Here is a 24,294-nt window from a genome sequence, read left to right as displayed (position 1 = left end):
TTTCTGTTACTTTAGTAACATAGAATTAATGTGATAGATTACTAATTTAGTGATAAATTTGAGTAATAAAATTCTATTGTTGGTATTAGATTCATATATTTGATACACAGGGTGGTTGAACAGTTTTATACTCATTAACTAAAGTTGTATAAATGTCAAAACTATGCAGTAAATAATATTTGAGATCTTAACTTTTGAAGTTCTTTTACATAATTTTATCAATATAGAACTAATTTATTTTATTTTATTTATAGATATATCAGAGACCTAGATGGTGCCAATTAAAGAGAAAGTAAACCATGTACCAGAGTACATGGTTTACTTTCTTGCACAACTTAAATCAATAACTGCTTCTATAAGAAAGTGTGCTATTCATTATGGCAAGTTTATCATAATAAATAACATTTCCTTCTAACAATTATCAACAATTCTGAAAGCCAAAGGATATAGTTTACTTTCTCTTCAACTGACACCATTTGGGTCTCTAACAGGATTTATAAATAAAATAAAATAGTTCCGTATTGATAAAATTGTTAAAAATTAGACACAAATATTATTTACTGTGTAACTTCAATGTTTGAACATTATTAAGTATTGAAGTATAATGCTGTATGAAAACTATATATATGGTATATTTAAATTTTACAATTTTACTGTATATAATTATGATATTCAATTTTCTTTTATATTTTTATGCATCCAAGAAGACAATGATTCAACTTTTTTTTAGGAGATTACTATGTGTTGAATGGAAATAAATTCTGGATAACAAATGGATCAGAAGCTGATGTATTATTTGTTTATGCTAGAACTAAACAAGATGGCCAGCCACAACATGGAATTAGTGCTTTTCTTATTGAAAAAGTATGAAAGTACAAAATGACATTAATATAAGAAGAAATTTATTTTTATTTGAATATAAAATTCTGCTCTTTTGAAATTAGGGTATGCCTGGATTCAGTATAGGACAAAAGTTGGATAAACTTGGAATGCGTGGTTCTCCAACTGCAGAACTTATTTTTGAAGATTGTAAAGTGCCTGGTAATCATTTATTTTAAGAATTTGCATCGTCATATTCATTAGTTTTCAAATTATAAGATGTCTTTTTTGCCTAAGTTCTTCAGTCTGTAGTAATAAATTTGGTATATTGGAATCTTTATAACGACATCTGAAACAATTTTTGCTGCATTAAAAGTTGTTTTCTTTCATACTTATAATCAGTTTCCGTCTTCGTTAATAACTGTTATAAATAACCATAAAAATAAATTTGAGTCTCTGCATCTAATTTGATAAACCAAATAGTATATCTTTAACAGTGGGTTGGGAAAATGAAAACATCTTCAACCCAATTAATGGATCATCTTCAGACAAAGGACAGAAGAGGAATGTCTCTCTCTCTTCTATTTTTTATACTAGCTTGACCTTTTTTCTTTTATAGCTACATATATGGTTATTAGTTTAGGTCTTATTATACCACAGTTTTTAAGAAACTTGACCTGGACTTTTTTCTTATTCTTTTTATTAAATTCTAACTTCAATATGTACATTTTGGTACTCCAACTGAACAGAGGGTAGTTTATTTCCCCCCAAGAAGAAATAGTTCAAAAACTCACTACCAGCAGGGAATGGCACTGTATGCAATATTGTTAAATGAAATAAGACATAAAGATATTGGTTGAAAATGAACAATTTGGTGGAAATGAAAACTTCGATACACCAACATGTCCATAACATTCCTCCTGATATGCTAAGAGTTACTGTTGAGAACACAGTAATGTGATTTAACTTGCTTTCAGAAAATGGTGGACGCCACATTGAATATGCTTTGTAACACATTTTAGAAACAATTAAAAACATTTTCAACCAATGTTTTCATGTCTTATTTTGTTTAACAACATTGCATACAGTGCCATTTCCTGCTGATGGTGAGTTTTTGAACTATTTATTTTTTTGTAGAAAATAATATCTCATAACTTCCTGTAAACTATTATCAAGTTTCATAACATTCTGTCCAGTAGTTTTTCTTTTATGGCCATTTTAAAATGGAACTTTAATTATAAAGACCCTGTATAATGATTACTTTTCCTTTTTTAAGTTGCTAGAATTGGAAGTTTCTCCCTCATCAAGCTAATATGTCCTTCATAAAAAATAATATATTTAGTGCTTTTTGAGGGTTTAAAAGTTTTCATTAGACTTTTACAAACATATTGAAATATGAAAGAATTTCTTTTATTGTTAAAATAATTTTAATCGCTGGAAATTTTATATTCAGTTTTACACTTGTAATAAATTGCAATGAGAATATAATCAGATGGACAAGATAAAACTTTTAAATAACTTAAAAATTTTATTGAACTGCTGAATATAATCAGAGGGAAAATGTGATAGTCACTCATTTTATTTTCTTTTAAACTTTACAACTACAATATTTCATTATATTGGAATCTAAAACCTGTACAAAAATCTCATAATTTCAGTTTTTTACTCAAATATTTTAATTGATTAGTAAATAATAAGTACAAAATTATAAAATAAAAATGCAAGAAATATAAATAAATGAACTATGCATACAAATTATTTTTCAACAACTATATTTTATTAATTTGTTAATTTAAAAATTAACAATTTTGAAAATATTTATTACCCAGTAGATAAAAATACATGATGTAACTTACACTATACAAATTAACATTTTAAAAAAACAGAACATTTCATAAAATACTAAATTACTATAAATAAAAATGTCTTTTACAAATAGGCATGTCTGGAAAATTTTTTGACACAAGAACAAATTTAAATGTAAGTTAATTTAAACAAACTTTAATATTATGATAGTATTGTTTAAAAATCATCATCATCATCATTTATTGTCTATTGTAAATTTCTTCCCTATTACAAGGGGGTTACATTTACATTGTTTACTTGTTTTTTACTTTACAATACTTTTGATTTTAATTTACACCTATTTTTCCGCGAATACATTCCAAACATTTTTAATTTGAATCTTACAATTTTATTGTTCTATTTCATTAATAATAACATGTTTTAATACTTCATTAGTGTTAGTTTGTTTTGTTTTTATAAATGTCGATTATTTTACAAAAATAGTTATAAATTTTATATAAGTCTTTTTTACCCATTTTGTTGAAGTTTTTTAACAATTCTATTAGCGAATTGCATTTATAAGTTCGAGTTATGTCATAGTGTTCACGAATATCATTTAATTTTGGACATTTTAGTATTAAATGATAAGGTGTTGAATCATCGGAGTTACATAAGAAACATTTTGTTGATAAGCTTATGTAAGTGTTGTTAACATACAGCGAATTTTTATTTAAACGAAGTTGTGCTATAAAGCGTTTTACATTCAAGTTTACCGAATACAACATATATGATTGAACTGATGGTATTTTAAATATATCTAAGTACCACGGATGATATTTACTGCTATGTAATGAGAACTGATCTTTGTTTATGGATTGTGCCATAGCTGAGTTTAAAAGTAGTGAGTAGCCTGTTTTCCAATCTTGAATGTTATCTTGAAATAGTAGTTCTGATACTCCAAAAGAGTTGAAGATAGTTTTTAATTTGTTATGCCATAGCTGTTTATTTTTTTGAAGTTTACTTTGCTTGATGTTTTCATGATATAGAGCAATCAAATTGTTGTCACTATTGAATTTGAGTCTGTAATAAAATTTAATGATTCGTTTTAATATGAACGGGAAAGACCATATACGATTGGTTTCATGACGTAGTGCATATCCGGGTATTGTCCGTTCTAACTGAAATAATCTGCGTAGATAGTAAATATGGAATCGTTCTAATTTGTAGAGATAATCCAAGCTCCAAATGGAACTGGCGTAAAATATCATTGGATTAATAATCGAATTGTAAAGTTTCATGTGTATTCTTAAGTCAGAAGTTTTCAATCTGCTGCATAAAAACAAAAGATTATCGATTGCTTGATTGACTTTATTGTTAAGTTTAGAAATGTGCGATTTAAATGTTAAGTTCCAGTCAAAATTAATTCCTAGGTAATTTATCTCATTGACAGTTTGTAGCAGGATATTTTCATGATAAATTTTTGTTTCGTTAACAGATATTTTACTGTTGTTCCGAAAAATAATTATTTTAGTTTTACTTGGATTAACTGCTAAATATTTAGACTTAAAATGCGAATTTAATTGATTGATTTTCCTTTGGAGAGAAATTTTTGTCGGTGCTACCACAACCAAGTCATCAGCAAAGAGAATATAATGAAATGCTTTATTGCCTATGACTATACCATCGTTTACTTCAGAAAAAAGATGATCTATATCTTTCAAATAAAAGTTAAATAAATGTGGAGATAATGGATCTCCTTGAAGAATACCACGTGAATGCGTTAATGGTGGAAGAATGTTTTTACCGTGCTTAATCTTTATTTTATAATTTTGAAATAATATTGATATTGTTCCTGTAAATTGAGAACTAGCACCACTCTCCTTAAGTTTTTGTTGTAATAAAGGTACATATACTGAATCGAATGCCTTTTTAATATCTATAAAAGCAGCATACACTTTTCTATGTTTTTTTACGAGATATATTTGAATAATCATTAGCAAAGTAAATATCGCAAATTCGGTGCCTTTATTTTTTGTATAAGCAAACTGAAATTCTGCTTCTAACTCATTGATTTTGATCCAATTTTGAAATTTTTTTGCAAGTATCGATGTAAAACATTTTCCAAGTGTAGATAACAAAGCTATAGGTCTATAGTTTTCTGGAGCCATCTGGTCTCCCTTTTTATAGATCATCGTCATGATTATGGAATTCCAAGATTCAGGATAGGACAATGTGCTGTACATAGCATTGAATATTTTCAATAATTTTATTTTAGATTCCGTTGGTAGCATTTTTAAGAATTTGGTTGGTATGTTATCATCCCCTGGGGTAGTATTGTTTTTTGTTTTTTGAATTACTTCGTCGAGTTCATTCATAGTCAAGTCAGCGTTTAAATAATCATCATAATAATTAATATTTCTTTCCATTGGAACTTTTAAATTTTTTATAATGAAGCTTTGATAAAATTTCTTCCAAGTTTCGAATCTTATACAAATGTTAATATCTCCTAGATTAGCTTTTGGTCGAAATTTTCGGATGGTATTCCAAAATATTTTGCTATTATTACTATTATTTATTAAATTTGATTCAATTCTACAAAAGTAGTTTTTCTTTTTCGTCTTAATTAAGTTATTGTAGATTCGTTTGGAGTTTTTGTAATTAATCAAATTTTCTTTATTAGGATTTTGCCTGTAAATTTTTAAATCTTGTTGCTTTCGCCGTTTTTCTTTGTAACAATCGGAATCATACCAGATTTTTTTATTTTTATTTTGCGCGTATTTGTTATCCTTGTTTGATATTATATAATCATTCATGATATTCATCATTATTTTGTATACCTCTTCACAGTTATTATTAGTTACTTCTAGCATATTTTTAAACCGATTTCCAATTTCGGACTCATAACTAGCCAATTTGTACTTTATCTTGAAGTTGTTGTTATATATATAATCCGAATTCTCAAAAGGAAATAAACGGAATTTTGCTATTGTAGGAAAATGATCTGAAATATCAAAATTCGTAGTCTGAAATTCTACACAACAATCTAAGAATAATTCAGAGCAAATTGTGAAATCTATGGTCGAAGCACCCGTATTAGTCAAGCAAGTATGTTCAGCTGGAATATCCTGTTGAATTCTGCCGTTAAGAAGAAACAATCTGTGTTCTGTTAGCAACTCGATAAAGTTTTTACCCAATCTGTTGGTTTGTTTATCTTTCGAAAGACGTTTATTAGATATATTGAAATTGGCACCTTTATATTTTGAATCTATTAACTCACCAATCCTTGCATTAAAATCTCCCACTACCAAAATGAGCGGAGAAATATGACTCCAACTTTCTAATGTTTTAAACATATTTTTTAAAGTACTTAGATCATCAGGCGGAATATAAGCAATTAATAATGTTATTAAATTATTCGTTTTATTTACCAAAGTAGGCTTCTGTAATGAGATAAGAAGTAGCATATAATTGTTGAATTTTGTTATGTCAATTATTTTACCAAGGTTCTTTTTTATAAGGATACATATACCTCCACTTGGACGGCCTGGACCTGTAGGTTTTTGTGCTTGGATCGATTCCACTATAAAGTTATTAAAAAATTTTGTTTTATAATACAAATTTGAAGTAATCCAAGTTTCAGTAATTGCTAAAATATCCGGATCGTATTTAACACAAAAATTATTTATTAGTGACGTTTTATTTTTTATTCCTTGGCCATTCCAGTTAGCAATGGAAACCATTTGATTATTCTTTATGACTTTGTTATGTTGCGTATATTTTTGCTTAACATGATATCAACTGTCTGTATTTATTTGATTACTATAAGGACGAAAATTATTTACATAAACCAATTTGCTCAATTTTAGGCTATATGTTATTTTTTCTTGGTTTATCGTTAATATATCATTACGGAGTTTAACTTGGTCTTTTTGTTTTCGTAATTCATGAAGTATTGGGAGTAAATTTTTCTTTCTTATCCTTGAGTTTTTAGTCAAATCTGGGGATATTTGCATATCTTCCCATTCTTCTAATGCGTTTTTTTGTTGTTTCTTTTGAATAAAGGTATAGAAAAATTTATCACGAAGTTGCTTATTGCTGAATGTTATTCTTACTGTTGTATTAGGTTTCTTAGTTATTAAGTTTGTTTCTGTTATCTCAGTTTGGGCTATATCGTGAATGTTTAGTACATTAGTCATAAAGTTATATACCTCTAACGTAGATATGGATTTCGAGCTTGGATATTTGTATACAATTATTTTTTTTTTTTTTTTTTTTTTTTTTTTATAATTATAATCATTAATTAAAGAGTCTATTTTAAATTGCGTTAGTTCATTTTCACTTTTTTGATTTTCTAGTTGTTGTTTTAAATTTTTAATTTCTTCCTCCATATATATCTGTCTTTCCTTAGTCTCACGTATATCTTGACGTATTCGTTCTACGTCTTCTTTTATATAGACCATTTGTTCTAACAGTTTATCATTTGAAGCATTTATTAAATCTGATATTTTAGTCCATAGAAGTGCAGTTGTGGTGTCAAGTTGACTTGCTGGATTAGTAAGAAGGCTTGAATTAATATTAGGTGACTCACCTGTTGAGCCTAATGAATTCTGCTGACCAGGTTCCATATTTTGATTCGAGAATTCTTTTGTTCCTTCTTGTGAATCACTTTTCGGTTGTGTTCCGTAATCCGTAATGAGTTTGGAGCTTGAAGTGCTTGGTTGAGCTTGTTTGTTCTCTGTCCTCGTTCTGGTCAGTGGAGGTCTTCCACGCTTGACTGGAGATCTTTGCATATTATTATTTTTTTGTATTATTGCTTTTTCCTTTACCTTCACTTAGTTAGTGTTAGTTTAAACTTGTTTAATAATAAGTTAATCAAATAAACAGTAATTCACCACTTCGCTGCACAAATGAAAGGTTCACAGAAAAAGTCACTCGCAGCGCCGACGTTCAAACACGCCCCCCGTATTGTTTAAAAATTAGCTATAAATTTCTAATTAAGCTCAGATAATACTGTTTAACAAAACTATTTGTTCTTCATTCTGAATGAGTTAATTCCCTAAAAATATGAAAATAAACATTTTATTGTAAACAATAGTATTTTTAGAAGAAAACTCATTTGTATTATTACTTAATGTTACTTGTAATCACATCTTTATTCATAAGAATTGAACAATTTTTCATTTGTGTGAATATTCATACAAATATTCATTTGTATGAATATAAACAAATTTATTGGAAGAAATTGAATTTACAATTAACTAATCAAATTTAATTTAAAAGAAATTGAACTTTAACTATTAATAATAAAAAGTGAGTAGTCAACAGAAATCAGACAAAACATTACATATATAAAATACAGTTCTGAAAAATAAATTAATACAAAATGGAATGTGAACAAATATCTTTATGATACAGTAATTTTAAACAAATAAAAATAAAAAGTTTTTTCTATATATTTCAGCATGTCTATTTATTAAGAACCCACTTTCAAAATAAGTAAAATATTATGATCAAGATTACATTAAAACTGTCAGAGTTAATGATCACTTGAGTCAGCTTGATTTTAAGAGTAGATAGAAATTATATATCCTCCTTGAGAATTTGAATTATTTTACTTCTGATAAATTACTGCAATATTCACTCTTAATTCCATTTTAAATGCATTAATATTGATTTTTTTTTAATTTTAGTTAAATCAACTCATTATTTTTTAAGAGTTTTTAATTTATTAGAATAATTTTTTTATTTTTAATAAATTTTAATATAAAAAAGTAAAATGTACTGCATTTTTGAATTTTGTGTTATATTCTTTATATATTAATCCAAAGAAATTTTTTAAATACAAAATATAAAAACCTGTTTAATTTTTTAAAGTTTTGTTTTATATTATTGTTATTTTATTTAGTTTCTGCCATTTATTTTATTTACTTACACAACATACAAACACTAAGACAATGGAACAATGAAAACGAATTGTTGTCATCAACGGACATTGAAAAATTATCATAATGTTGTTCTAATACTCAAGTAATTTTTGTTGTGATAAAAAATTTTTCAAATCTCAAAGTAATAATTCCATATTTAAAAAAAAGGCTAAATTATAAAAATCATTAAATTTTATGTAGCAGTAACAGTCATGTGCTTCAGCAAATGTGGTTTATCATCAATCATTATTTTAAAACTATCTTCTAAATTTAATGGATTAAAATTTATATTATATTTTATACTTTTAAAAATTTTTAATGTATTCTTGAATTTTTTGGTAATAATAAATTAGTTTTAATCATTCTTACTAAAAGTGGTTTATCATTTGCAGAATATTTAAGAATTTAGCATATTTAATTATGATGATAAAATTTTTTAAAATTTAAACTGTAAAATGTAGATATTATTTTAAAATTTTTTATTTTAATTTGTTCAGTTTAGAAGCCATTTTTTCAGAATGCAGCTGGTGGTAAAACAAGAGATAAGAGATTGAAAAGTACTTGTACAAATTTTTAAAAAGTAATGAATTATACTATTGCTGAAATTGTTCAAAATCTGTTGATTATACTTTAGTTATAATTTAAGAAAATGTAATAATGAATTAATTTTATCTATTGTACTGGAAAAAAAAACTCAAGTGATTTTTGTAGTTAATTGTTATATCAGGTAAATGTGCAAAGTTGATTTAATGTTGAATCTTGTTCATGTTGTATATATTTTATAGCAGGCCTGGCCAACCCGTGGCCCGTCACGTTAAATTGTGTGGCCCGCTAAGCGATATTATATATCTATTAAAACTTTGGTTTCCTGTTATGTGTATACCAAAACAATTAAATAAATGAAAATTTGCATGTATCATTGTTACAACGCACAAGTGCAAGTACGAACTCTTGGTATAACAATAAAATCTTATTCATTTTGTATTTGTTTACTTTTTTAAAAATGGCTTAGATGTTTGCCTAAATTGTGGCCCACCGTAATGTTACGCGTGATCAAAGTGGCCCGCGAAACAATTTGGGTTGGCCAGGCCTATTTTATAGCATTTAAGTTTAAACAAAATTATGAAGTCTTAATGAGATTGTAAATTTTTATAAATTTACGATCTCATTTCAAACTTTATTACAAAATTTTGTTAGGTTTTTCAATTTGCCTTAGATATTTTACTATAGGTTTTATTAACCCCCACATATAAGAAAAACCTGGAAACAAAATTATAATTTTTTTTTAAAGCTGAAAACTTAGTTGGAGAAGAAAATAAAGGTGTTTATGTACTTATGAGTGGCTTAGATTTTGAAAGATTAGTCCTTGCTGCTGGTCCAGTTGGGTAAATAAATTTGTTTTTTTAAATATATGTAAAGAAATAACGTACTAACTTTTGGGTTTATTATCAGGTTGTGTATGTACTAATACAAAAGTTGTTACTTTTGCATTAGCACATACACAACCTGTTACTTCTGTTTACTGACAAATGGAAGTTGTCAGCAAACAGAATTATATTATTTATTAACTTCATTACTTAAATATTTTAATTAGATTAAATTATGACTGATAGAATTATAATTTATGTAGTACAAGGACAAACTCTTTTAGTTATTAAATTCTATATTTGTGTAAAAATGCTTCTTGTAATAAATTCCATTAAATAAGAAATGTTGTCATCAGATTAAAGTTTATTTGATACTATATAAGAAATTTTTACAAACTGAAAATTTATGTAAATTTAGAACTTATGCTAATTTAGAATCATCTTTTCTTCCAGATGATTCTAAATTATTTAATAAATTATTAAAATTATAATTATTAATTTAGATAAGAGATGGTGCCTAACATCTACCTCTAGTAGCAAATTATTTAGTATTAATCATTAAAATAGCAATTTTATGACTCAATTATTTAAGGTGATTGTTTGGTTATGTATGTATATATACTGTATATGTATATGTATATATATATCCGGCTTTGAAATGTTTGATATACTTATACTAATATGCATATTAATGCCAACAGCAATGCCAAATTTTGCCTTAGTAACTGAATTTTGAAGTGAATTTAAAACTTTCATTATACAGGCTGATTCAAAAGTCACAGAAATTTTAAAAAATTAATAACTCACAAACTATTTACACTAAGATGATGCTGTAAAAAAACTGAAATCATTTGTAAATTTGTTAAAATAAGAATAAAAAAATAAAAATGTTCTTAGTATAAGCTCTAGTAACAACTTCACAAATTATGTAATGTTATCAAGTGTCATCTATGGCAAGAAATGTAACTATATTGGCACTAAAATTTTTATTACACATAAAAAAATCCAATTTCTTTCTAAGCATTTCTGTGAAAACTGCATCATCTTACTGTAAATAGTTTGCAGTTATTAATTTTTAAAAAATTTTGTTACTTCTGAATTACCCTGTATAAACTCAGTACTTTAATTTTGTTATAATGAATCTGGCAGTTTAGAAATCTTGTGAGCATTTTTAGTTTTCCAATTAGAATAACTTTTTCTGGTTATTTCATTTATGCATGATTACATTGAATTTTATTACACACAAAATTAAATATTAATTTACAAGATATAAAGTTTAAACTTGTGGAGTTTTCATATGTTTTGAATTTTATTATAGTAATTTTTAAAGAAAGCTATAATATATATTAAAAGCATATATATTTATTTTTATTTAAATAATAATCATAATTAGAAATTCTTTTTGTTATAATTTTATAGAATTATGCAAGCTTGTTGTGATATAACTTTTGAGTATGTTCATGATAGAAAACAATTTGGTAAAAGAATTGGTGAATTTCAGGTATGTTTTAAAAATAACTATTGCTAAAATAAATAAAATAAATTTTTGAATTTATTAAAGATTTGTTTTTTTTAGATATTAATCTGAACATTTTTACTTTTTTCTTATTTATTATTACACATCATTAAAGCTGAATAATTAAAATTCTGAAATACCTAAACATCTTAAAAAATTTTGGTTGCTTGTTGTTATTTTGGTTGCTCTATTATATGTATTGTGGTTATTATTTTCAAATTTAAACCGTGGTATTGCTTGTGTTCTATTTTACATTCTGTTTCGTTTTAAAGAGGCTTAACTGAGGAGGACTACTGAAAATAGTCGTAAATGTTCTTATTTTATTAAATTATTTTGTTGCTGGAAATACTAAGGTGTTTAATTAGTATATGTATTTTCTTAGCACAATGTTGTCATTGAGAACATATCACACAGGAAACACTTTCAGTAGAAAAAGGTTGGTTTATTGGTGTGAACAGATATGCATTTCGGGCTTAACATCCCTCTTCAGTCCTATTATTACATATTTATCAGCAAATCGATTTCATGTTTACAAATTAACAGAATGCATTGAAAAAATTAGGTTACACGTACAATGGTTTATATAATAAAACTTAATTACCCGAGATAGTGACAGTTAAACCAACATGACTCGTAAGAAGATATAGACGTAGTTGAAAAAAGGAGGGGAAAAATGGAGCTAAAAATTCTTTTGGCTCCACACTTGTACAGATTAGGACAGTATAACTTGTGCTAACATAAAAAAGGGGTGAACTTAAATCTAAAATTAAGTATATATTAAGAGGCGAAATTTTTATAAAATTAATAATGGAATATCTGTAGGTGTGAAATAATTTTGATGAGATGTACAGAGAACATAGACAAGATGTGAGAGGTTAAAAAGAAGTGAGTATTCCCTGTATCATACACTGAAAGTTTCGGTGTGACTTGCACAGTGGGGTATGATAAAGGGAGGACAGTAGAACATCTTAATGGGCTTTGCTACTTAGTTAAGAATGGTCATCAATGACATCTGGCAACCATTTTTAACTAAGTAGCAAAGCCTCCCCAAATCATGATCCCGGTATAGAGGCCAGTGTGATGCTTAGCAAAAAGGACTGGCACATAGAATTCTCTGGCATACTGCCAAACCCATTCAAGGCTATCATTCCCTAACAGATAGAAGCAAGATTCATCAATGGCCCAGTTGAGATCAAGACAACACCACACCAGGCATGCAGTCCTGTGTCGAGCAGTTAATGGCACCCCTATTGCTGGTTGGTCAGGGTGATATACTAGCCAATCAGGGACTGGCTCATATCTCTCAATCCTTTTTGACTCCTACAGAAATTTAGAATTTAATTTTACAAATGTTAAAATTTAGCAAATTACTTGGCCTTCTATATTTTTGTTTAACCTATTAAGTTTCCAAGTTGAGGCCCCTAATATTGCGAGGATAGGGGCTGCTGCCCCTCTCTGATAGGCCCTGGATGTAATTATTTGTCTCTAATCTTTGCCCTCTCCTTTGTAAAATTTTCTGTGGTTTTCCCATGGATTATTGGATTATATAGAAATGTATTTAAGTAATAAGACAATTTTTAATATTATAACAGTACAAAATTTACTCTTTAAAATATTGTTCTGATATATATTATTATTAATTCTTTTTATGTAAAATGAAATTATATTATTGAATAATTTATCTCTTTCAGTTAATCCAAGGAAAATTGGCTGACATGTACACAACTCTGAATGCTTGTCGAGCTTACCTGTATAATGTTGCAAGAGCAGCAGATAAAGGTCATGTCAGTTCTAAGGTAAATGTTTTCTTGTAAAAATTTGAATATAACATACATAAATTAAACAATTTACAATGAGAATATATATTTTTTGTAAATTAATTTTTAATATGTTCTAATATGAAATTTCCAATAAAGAGGGTTACAGATTTAACTGAAGTTTCTTTCAATAAATTTCTGCTGAGTAATGATATATATTAATTTTAAAAGATATAACCAAAAATTTCAAATGTTACAGAACTTTATTAATTAATATATAAAAATTTAAAATTTTTAGGATTGTGCAGGTGTTATTTTATATTGTGCTGAAAAGGCAACACAAGTAGCTTTAGATGCAGTTCAGTGTTTAGGTAAGTTTGTTTTAATGGCTCAATAACAGTTAAATCAATGAGTAATATCAAATTATTTAATTTGCCATTATATCAATTTAAATTGAATATGTTGATTTGATACATAAAAATATTATTTATCAATAGTAAGCATGCTTTTGTCTGTCAGTTTAATAAAGAATCAACATTTTATACTTTATTTTTATATACAGGGTGTCAAAAATGAGACCAACAAACTTTAATGGTTATAAAGGACACCATAATTAATAAACTTGTTTACAAATGAACTATTTTGGCATCACAACAAATTGACAAATGTGTCAATAATTTGTATGGTCAAAGTAAAAATATTATCATATCCTAAACTAAATTTACACAATTGCCTTGGCTATGGGTTTTACATAATTTAAGCAAAGTATTTTGTCATAAATAACATTACAGAAAATGTAATTATAAATACGGCTGATAGTTCCTCCAGCAGTGAAGACATGTGAGTCTCTAGGTTAGAGGAATTTTCTCCTATATCTGAAGGTGGTATTTATAAATATGTATGAATTCACTATTTTCATATTAATACCGCTGTGTATTAGTATGTATATTAGAAAAAGTCTGTAGAGTTACTTGACACTGTTGTCCTGTCAAAAAATTACAAATTTGTCATGTGTTTTTTGCATGTGCAAAATGTGGTGCAAATAGCATGGCCAAGTGTAAGAAGAGGGGCAAAAGATTATAAAATGATTTTGTTTACATCCAGTATGAAGTAAGGATGAATGGACTGTAGTATCAAAACCTAATTTGTGAAGATGGATTTATTGACAATAAATGCTTGTCATGGTGTTTTTTATAACTGTCTGAAATTTGCCAGTCTCATTTTGGGACATCCTGTATATATATATGAATTATTTAAAGAAATTCTTCAATTATGATTTGTGAAGAATTATTTTTCTAAATCAAATTGTTTATTTTTAATTTTAATGAAATGTAATTTTTTTATATTTAGGTGGAAATGGATATATTAATGATTATCCAACAGGACGATTCCTCAGAGATGCGAAATTATATGAAATTGGTGCAGGAACGAGTGAAGTACGAAGACTTATTATTGGAAGAAGTCTTAATAAAGAATATACAAAATAGTAAGAATATACTTGTAAAATTTTAATCCTGATATATAAAGGAATATTTTTTAATACTTATAGTTTACTAAAACCAGTATTAGTGCTTAATTGTATATTCTTTAATATCATTAAATTGTTCTTTCAAAGTCTAAGAGTTAATATTTTAAATTTTCACGTTCCAAAATTGGAATGCTAGCAAAGCATCTGCTAGTGTTCCAATTTGGAACATGACATTGAGACGTGGTGCAAATCTTGTCAATAGATTGAAAACATTTATCTATATTTAAGTTTATTAAATTTTCTGCTGGAGATATTTTTTTGTTCTTTAGAAGGTAGTGCTCTATATTTCTTCCAGCCTGGTAAAAATTTTAGAGATATTTTAAATCCTTTTTGTTTTAATTTAATGTTTATTATGTCACTAATCTTTCTACTATTTAAATAACATTGTGTTGTATCTTTGCTGTATCACAATGAAATAAAATATATATTCTTAAATAGTTTTATTTACTTTTTATTAATATATAATAAATGAAAATCAATTCTTAAAGATAAAAATAATCCAAGAGGAAAAATTTTATTCTTAAAACAAAAAAAATTGAAACCTTTATTGATAATATACAATATGATATAAATTTTTGATGCTATATTAGCACCTATCCTAGGTGCACTTGAAACATTCCCATTTATATTAAGATACCTTTCATACAACAGAAATGTAACAGTGCAGTTTTGATCACATCTTGCAGAAATATCACATATTTAAATATTTAACAGCTTGTCCATATTTACTGATAAATATCTAAAGCTAAAGCTTTATCCTTGGTTATAAACACAATTTCATGCGAGTTTTGAAGAATCAGTAAAATATGCAAAAACATCAAAGAGGAGTGTAGTAAGAAACTCACACTGTTCCATAATAAGGAAAACAAAATTTTTTTTATATATTTTATCTGTCTAGGAGAAACACTTAATTTATCATCAAGCACAGTACTTAGAATTTTATACACTTGACTGTGCAATATTAGTCATTAAATTTTTGAAGCTTCCTGATTGGTGGATCACATCTTTTCCATGACCAAATTTACCTTCTCCAAATGGAATTGAGTATACTTTATTTTCTACTGCACCATGCTCTTTCATTTCTGATTTCTTCAAATTACCCCATTCCTGATGATGAAGCATCTGGTAGGTTGGAGAACGTTTGATACTCAATGATGTATAAATGAGAGGACTTGGAAGAGGTTGTTCTGCTACTGAAGTGTTGGTTTGGTTACTGTTGCAAGATTTAAGAATAAAATATTATAATAATTTGTATAGGACTGCTTTCAATTCATTATTCTTTATTACAGGAAAATTATCACACTGAATAATTTTTAATGTTTAGTTTTGGTGCTAATAATATTAAAAGCTGTTAAATGTAATAATGATAATTGCTTACTATTGTAAAAAAGTTATTTTGTATCCTTTCACTGTTTCAATGATTGTTAATGTCATTATAAGTCTTCTTGATCCTCGAATTTAATGCCAAAAATATCACTTTAGACATTAAGTCCAAGTAGATAAATTTAAGTGATTTTAAACAATATTGATTATAGAATTTATTGAAAAGTTTCTGAAATTTTATTATTATTCTCAAATAATATTCATTAAATTATTATTATTCAAAATAAATATTAAAGACAATATATATTAGAACAATATATAAAAATCAGGTTTCCAATACTAATAATAATATTGGGTTTCTTTAATACATTTTATTTATAAATTGAACTGAAGTCTTCTTCATATGATGTCGCTCATGTGTTTTGTTTTATTTCTTATTTATTAATTACATATATTAAATTTTTTCCAGGATAAACTGAAGATTTTTTACACTGTTGCGATCAATATTGTTTTTTATTGAGACGAAGCGTGGTATGTGAATTGATTGATGTAAAACTATGTATTTTTATAATAAATTGTTTCAAGATTAGAAATGCCAAACTGATAATTATCAATTTTGTTATAATTTAACTACAAATAATGAATTCTGTTACTTGTAAATAAAACTTTATCAGATTATAATAAAAAAGAAAAAGATACTTGTTCAGAAATAAAGAATAATGAATTGAGATGACTTAAAAATTCCATTAATATTTAATAATGAAATTATTTAATATATTCAAAAAATTTAAACTCAATAAAGCTAGTTTAACTTTTCTATCGTGTTTAGCTTTTATTTTAGTTTAATTAATTTAGTTGATAAATTTTATTTTAATTTAAGAAACAATTACTATTTTTATTACAGATTTAATACAATTTTTAAGGTATTTTTAAATTCAATATAAATCCTATTACTTGCCTTGGCATTCTTGAAGATATTTATATATATCTTTTTTTAATATTAGTAAATAATTTGATGTTTTCATTGCAAATTAGAAAATACATTTTTTTAAATGAGAATACATCAAAAATTGCTTACTAGGCATCACAATTTATCATGCAGTGCATAGTTACATATCATAAATTTGTTAAACATTTCATTCCATTAAACTGATATTGTATTTTGGTACATTTACCAAACTTTCAATTATTATTAAATGAGACGTGGTTACCACAGTATGTTCAGGTCATATTTTTTAAACTATTGATTTTAACACGAAAATGAATAGATATATAAAATTTTGAAAAGTAAAGTTTTGACAAAATTAATTAACATTATCTTAATTTTTTTTTAATATAAAATTTGTCATTGACTTAATTTTTAATTAAAAGTATTTTTAAACCTTAAATATTTATAAAATTTTTATTTTAAATTACATTTTAATTTGCGCTTTTATGGTTTTATGATGATAGCTTAATCTGGCTAATTGAATTATTAATAATCAAATCATTGGAAGTTTTTTTGCTGTAATTATTTTACAAAATATATATTTTGGTATATAATAACTAAAACAAAATTTAATTATTTCAAAACTAATTAAAGTATGTATGTATAAAATTCATTTTGAATTTTTAATGTAATTTTAAATACAAAAATGACAAAACATACTAAATTGTTCAGAATCAAGATGATTTAACATTAATAAGAAAATTTATAATTGCATGTATGTTTTATTTCCTATTCAATCCTATATTTTTTTATCTTAAATTGTATGAACAAACATCTTTCTTATGATATATATATTTATTATTTATAGAAAAGTTCCAAACTTCTTTTAGTAGTAATTAAACTTCTGATGATAAGCCACGAAAACTCAAAAGCACTTGGGATTTTAATATCTAAAGTTCACTCCAATAAAATATAATTATCTGGTAATTTGATGTGTTATTTAACTATGTGATAAATTTTAAATCTTTATTTAGTTTTTATTTTTAAATATTAGGCTATATATGTTTATCTAGTCAGCATATGATTACGTTGTATTTTGATTAATTGTTCAAATAGGATGTATTACAGATAATTATTAAAATCAAATTAGATAAAAATAAATAAATGATATTTTAGATATTTTTTGAAAATTTTTATGTCCTTTTTAAATTTTTAAATTTGAAGGATTTTAGAATTTTATTTTCCTTTCACTTCATTGTACATTAAATTTACAAAAACTGCTATAGTTTGACTTTTTAACTTTTAAATTATCAAACTTTAATAATAAAAATTTCTGTTTGAATTGTTCAAAGATGAAAAAACTTGTTCATCTTATAAAGCTGAAAGATATGAAACTAAAGGAACAAAGTTGGAAGATAAGATAAAACCTTAATGATCAGAATATTAATTTTGAAATAAATTATAGGAATAATAAAATTATCATTTAAATATTTTATCATTTTTAGTACCTTTTATTGTGAATATAATAATTTAATAAAATTGAAAAATCAACAAGATCGTTCATCAGAATATTAAAGAAAAGTGCTAAAAAAATACTGAAATATATATAACAGTTCTAACTAGAATTTTACCTTCAGTGATATTTGGCTTTATATGAATGGATTGAATAAATAATTTCATTCAAATATGGTTAATTACAATTTCTAAAAGTAAAATTATCAGTTTTGTAAGTTCTGTATTATTGTAACAAATGTTTCTTATAGCTAAAATATTAATAAACTGGAACTGAATTATCTTTATAGAGAAACACTTCAATATTCTGACAATTGGTCTCTTCTATATTTTAAACATTAATGATGCAAAATATTTAACAAATGGCTAAAGAAATGTGTATGTCTGATATCTTCAAAAATTTCCAAGACTACAAAATGATGAATTGTAATTTGTTGGCTTATCTTAAGTTACTCTAAATATCAATTAATAAACAAATGTAAATTTTGTGTAGTCAGGAGTAAAGTTGAAATTCTTTCAATGGAAACTAATTTAAAATTATTCAATTTATTACATTCATATTATTTTAATGTGAAAAATATGACTAAAAGACTTACAAGATAAAAATTGAATGTAATAAACGACAAAATTAAGTACAGATATGAAATTTTCAAAGCTAAAGATGTATAAAGCAAAAGATGGATTAATAAAAGATAAAGAGTACTATTAAAAATGCATAATGCATAGAATTTTAAAAGAGAAAGATTAATGGTAAATTAAACAATACATTACATTAAAATATATAAAAATTAAACATTTAAAGCAATAAAAATACATTATTCAAATAATTAAAAGTAAAAACAGTAAATATGTGCAACCAAAAATTTAAAAAATAAATAAATAAAAAAAACTGATTGTAGTAGCTTTGTATGTATGTAATATCTATAAAATTTTCAATGAAACAAATTTTTATAACTTCTCATTTGCAAAAATCAAAAATTTTGCTTTTAAACTTAAAATTATCTGAAGACTTAATATTTAATAAACATTTTAAATAATAATGAATTATATATCCATAAAACATTTTGATAATATCATTTTTGGAAAAAATTTTAAACAAAGTCATTGTTTCATATTTTAAAAATATCAATATTTTAAATAAAAAATTTATTAATTGCTTTACGTACATTGTTTTGCAATTACGTTTATTATTTGTGTGTTTTAATTGCTCCTAAAGGTTTGTAACAACCTAAATTTTATTTAAAATTTGTATACAGTCAAACCTGTTTTTATGTGCGATTTTTTTAATGCAAATTTTTAATTTGTGCGGTATAGTTGGCGACTAGTCTCGTGCGATTTGTCATGTCTCACGTTGACTTATTATAGCTAAATAAACTTATTATAGCATAAATGCACTTATTATAGTAATATTATTGCATGAATATGCGAAAAATGAAATAATTTACTTTTTAAGTCAACAAAACACCACCTGGACAAAAATATGTAAAACAGACGATAGACCAGACGATGCAGTCAAGTGCTGACATCTGTTGTCAATAAATTGTATTTCGTACGGTTTTGAGTTATTTTCTATGTGAGACTTTTTTTATGCGGTCCCTGTTGACCGCATAAAAAAAAATATTTTTTTAATTGTGTTGCGAAAATTATTTTTTATAGCCCCTCGTGAAGTTTCGTGCGATTTTTTTTTATGCATTTTTTTTAATGCGGTCCCTATTCCCCGCATAAAAACAGGTTTGACTGTATTTTAAAAAAATGTGTTTTATAAATAATAATAGATAAACAGTTATAACAGTGTTTATATTGCCAGCATACAATATATTTATGTGCTAGATAGAAAGCATAATTAGCAATATCTGAAAATTTAAATTATGCAAAAATATTTAATAAATTATACAAATATATGCATATTTTGAACATAAGAAATTTTGTAGCGAAAATATCAAATTATACAAAATCTTAATATATCGTCATTAAAAAATTAATGCTTCAATACAAAAAATATATAATTAATATGTATACAGAATGCATTTTATAGATTTTGATGACGAAAAAATTATCAAAAACTTGTAGCAAATAGTAACTAAGCTAATAGGATAAATTTATGAAGTTTCAGGTTTAAAATCTTGGTTGGCTCCAAATGTATTTTTAAAACTATTAGTGACAAAATTTTTAAAAATATTTATTATTTATTTATTATATATATTTCTTGTACTAATTCTTGTTAGTCACTTTGCAAATGTTTACTGCATGAAATTATAGATTTGATTTAATGACATAATGAATAAATTTACATGAAAAACTATCTGATTTTAAAGTTTTGAAAAATATGGTAATATAAAATCTAAAAAAATTCATATAAACTTTAAATTAAAATACGTACTGATTTGTGAAAAAATTACAAAGATCCTGCAATATACAGGGTGTTCCAGAAGTCCTTCCCTGATTACAAACATGCAGAAGGCAGAAAATATGACACAGACACATATCTGTTATCTTGAGGTGCAGGTAACATATTCAAGTTTTTGTGTACATACATACTCACTTACTTTGTTACAGGACCCAGTGATGTAACAACAGCAGAATCAGACACCATTTGCAAACAACATGTACTCAAACCAGGAGAAAGAAACCTTAATTTTCCAACAAGATGGTGTGCCACCTCATTGAGGGTTAGACGTTCGTACCTATTTGGATACAGCATTTCCAAAAAGATGGATCGGGCGTGGTGGTCCCATCAACTGGTCTCTGCGATCACCAGACATAACACCACTGGATTTCTTTTTTTGGGGTTATGTCAAGGACCAGGTTTATTAAACACCAGTGAATGACATCGCAGCATTATGGCACAGAATTACCAACGTCATAACAACCATCCCTCACAATATGTTGATCAACACATGGATGGAATTGGAATATTGCCCGGATATCCTTCGAGCAACGAAAGGAGCACATGTCGAAATTTATTAATTGTTTGTGAGTACACAAAAACTTGAATATGTTACTTGCATTTCAAGATAAAAGATATGTGTCTATGTGTCATATTTTCTGCCTTCTGCATGTTTGTAATCAGGGAAAGACTTCTGGGACACCCTATATTACCAGTATATACAGTATTATAAAAATTTCTGAAGTAAAATGAGTCAGGAAGAGTTGAAAGCACTAGGAAAATTTTTATAATGTATTGTTTTATTGACAGACTTTGATGTTCATAAACATTATAAAAAATTTATTAATAATAATTAATGTAATTATTTGCTTGCTCTTGCAACAAAAATCAATTAAATGTATTTCATTAATAGAAAAATTTTACAACTTTGTAATGAAAAAACTTTTCTATATTTTGTTTACTTTTCAAAAGTTGCCTGAAACAAACTGTGGACCACTGATTACTTTTTAGCATAACTTTGCAAGCTTACATTACTGTTGAAAAAATCATATATACTATCATAGCAACAGAAATAGAGCAAGCATAAGTTCAACATTTACAAAATTTATTCTTGGATACTTTGTTTATGTGTACAAACCTGTTCACCCCTTACAACAGGAGCTACAGATATAATCAGATCTCTCAGAGCATCACGGAGTGTTTCTCTGCATACAAAAAAGGAATTATTAAAAATCACTCTGACCTTACAAAAGTCAGATGAAGTTAAAATTGTTAAAAACAAAATATTAAAAAAATTATGATTTATGTAAATTTATCAAAAAGTTTTTATACATATATATATGTAGATGCCAGTTTACAATATAATAAAATATAAATAAAAATGCTACCAGTGTTCTGAAAAAAAAAAAAAACATATATCCACATTTGTTAGGTAATATATTTCTTTCTCACAATGAATTAGTCACAAAATGTGTATTAATAATTACATAAATTTCAGTGAATTTATACATTTTTAATTATATTTATTATCTTATGAAAAATGTGTTATCTTCCAACAATGAAATCCTTTTTCTGAGTCCAGTGTTGAAATGTGCTATCACTGACAAGTAGGCTAATGAAGGAATATGAATAATTTATCAACCAATCTATTATTCCATAAGTATTCGGTATCAATTGATGACCAGTTTCCTGCATTTCCTTTAAGATACTTCAAATTCTACAACAATAACTTTTAAAAAGTTATTTATAATTAAACAGTAATAGCTAATTTATTATTTTAGGTAGAGCATTATCTTTATGTAGAAAATACTGTAATACTTATCTTTTAAATGATTTAGAATTGATTTAAAATCTGTGAAGTATAAATTATAGCATTGCCAAAATATCAGTATTTGGCAGGAGCTCTAAAAGCAAACAACTTTTGGCATCATAGCAATAGTATCATATATTAAAAGTTAATTTATGTATTTTCTACAGCTTACTGAAATACTTGAGCATTTGCACATAATCAATAATAAATTAGAGGGCATGATTACGTGTAACAGTTACAAATAATATAAAATACCATATTTTTCTTTGAGAAAGTAAATTAATAAATTTAAAATTTTAATTAATTCAAATAATAAATAAATATACTAGAAAATGCCAAAATTTTCAATAAGTAAAAACGGTCTCATTAAACATTAATGTTCAGAGAATCTTTTAATTCCAGAATCAGAAATAAATATGAGTTACAGGAAATGAAATAGTTGTTAACCCTCTGGGAGTTATGCAAGTCTATTAAGTCCCAATTTTAATTTGAAATTGTGTAAATATGAACATTGCATCAGAAAAAAAATATTTTTAACCTTTTCTTCTATTTGTCTACTTTTTAATCATGTAAAACTCTTTTAGTTAAGTAATAATACAATTTTTAAAATTATTTTAATGTCATTACACCTACTGACTTCAATTTTTTATTAGAATGAACTGAAAGTTTCCCATTTGAAAGGTGAGGAAGGAAAGTTTATTGCTGTAATCGGGAACAAAATATAGGACTTGTACCACACGTCCTCTTAAAAGCTAAATAAAAATTGAACAAGATTTCTGATTGGTAGATCAGAAAAGAAAATAAGATCCGATATTCATTCCTATAAAACAGGACTGAATAGCTGGCTTCTAATTTCTTCCACTTGAAAAATATTTGTTTTGTTATCTTTCTAGAAAGAAGTTTGTAAGTAAAGAAAACCTTTCTTTAAAGTTTATTTACATTAGTATGTTAATTGCAAAATTTATGAAATAAGATTTTACAAAAGTCAAGTCTTATTTCATAAATTTTGTATTTAATTTTTAATAATCAACTCCCCTTTAATAAAAGAATACATTTATTTTACTTTAAAAATTAATTTTGCTCAAAATATTCAAGAAAATCATTTACTCACTCGTTTACTTACATTTTTACTACTATTTATCATCTGAATCAGGCCTGGCCAACCCACGGGCCCACATGCAGCCCATCACGTAAAATTGTGTGGCCCTCTAAGCAATATTATATATCTATTAAAACTTTTGTTTCTCGTTATGTGTATACCAAAACAATTAAATAAATGAAAATTTGCATGTGTCATCATTATAATGCGCAAGTGCGAGTACGAACTCTTGGTATAACAATAAAATCTTATTTGTTTAGTATTTGTTTTACTTTTTTAAAAGTATGTTTGCCTAAATTGTGGCTCACCATAATGTTACGCGTGATGAAAGTGGCCTGCAAAACAATTTGGGTTGGCCAGGCCTGATCTAAATCTATTCCCATGATCTTCTACGATATATCGCAAAATCTTAATAATTTTGATGAATTTTTACATCTTGATCTCCCTGATTTTAAATTGAAATGTAAAAAAGTGTTATATCTCTTTTAAGATTTGTTATATATTTTTAATTTATTTTATTTTTTGTTTTAATTTATTAGT

At 25.9% G+C, this 24,294-nt stretch overlaps 2 protein-coding genes across 4 annotated transcripts in view; one reads left to right on the top strand and one right to left on the bottom strand.

The window, feature by feature from the left end:
- LOC136986351 (isovaleryl-CoA dehydrogenase, mitochondrial) overlaps positions 1-16,619 on the top strand; it is a 31,905-nt gene extending 15,286 nt beyond the window's left edge. For both annotated transcript variants that reach the window (XM_067283865.1, XM_067283866.1), the window contains exons 6-13: positions 731-864; positions 945-1,041; positions 9,820-9,913; positions 11,315-11,396; positions 13,103-13,207; positions 13,467-13,539; positions 14,519-14,654; positions 16,489-16,619. In XM_067283865.1, coding sequence (XP_067139966.1) covers positions 731-864; positions 945-1,041; positions 9,820-9,913; positions 11,315-11,396; positions 13,103-13,207; positions 13,467-13,539; positions 14,519-14,654; position 16,489 — 722 coding nt within the window. In that variant the 3' untranslated portion in view covers positions 16,490-16,619. The remainder of the gene's footprint in view (positions 1-730; positions 865-944; positions 1,042-9,819; positions 9,914-11,314; positions 11,397-13,102; positions 13,208-13,466; positions 13,540-14,518; positions 14,655-16,488) is intronic.
- Positions 15,209-24,294, bottom strand: part of LOC136986354 (PDZ and LIM domain protein 7-like) — a 21,368-nt gene continuing 12,282 nt past the window's right edge. The window contains exons 6-7 of one of the 2 annotated variants that reach the window (XM_067283871.1): positions 21,984-22,050; positions 15,746-15,909 (exon numbers count right to left, since the gene is read on the bottom strand). In XM_067283871.1, the coding sequence (XP_067139972.1) occupies positions 15,907-15,909; positions 21,984-22,050 (70 nt within the window). In that variant the 3' untranslated portion in view covers positions 15,746-15,906. Of the gene's footprint in view, positions 15,910-21,983; positions 22,051-24,294 lie in introns of both variants that reach the window. The other variant, XM_067283870.1, reaches the window with a different exon arrangement.

This window comes from Centruroides vittatus, unplaced genomic scaffold (genome assembly GCF_030686945.1).
Source record: "Centruroides vittatus isolate TY-2023 unplaced genomic scaffold, ASM3068694v2 scaffold_1015, whole genome shotgun sequence".
Lineage (NCBI taxonomy): Eukaryota > Metazoa > Arthropoda > Arachnida > Scorpiones > Buthidae > Centruroides > Centruroides vittatus.
The sequence above is the reverse complement of the archived record's forward strand: the minus strand, read 5'-3'. Positions and strand labels throughout refer to the sequence as shown.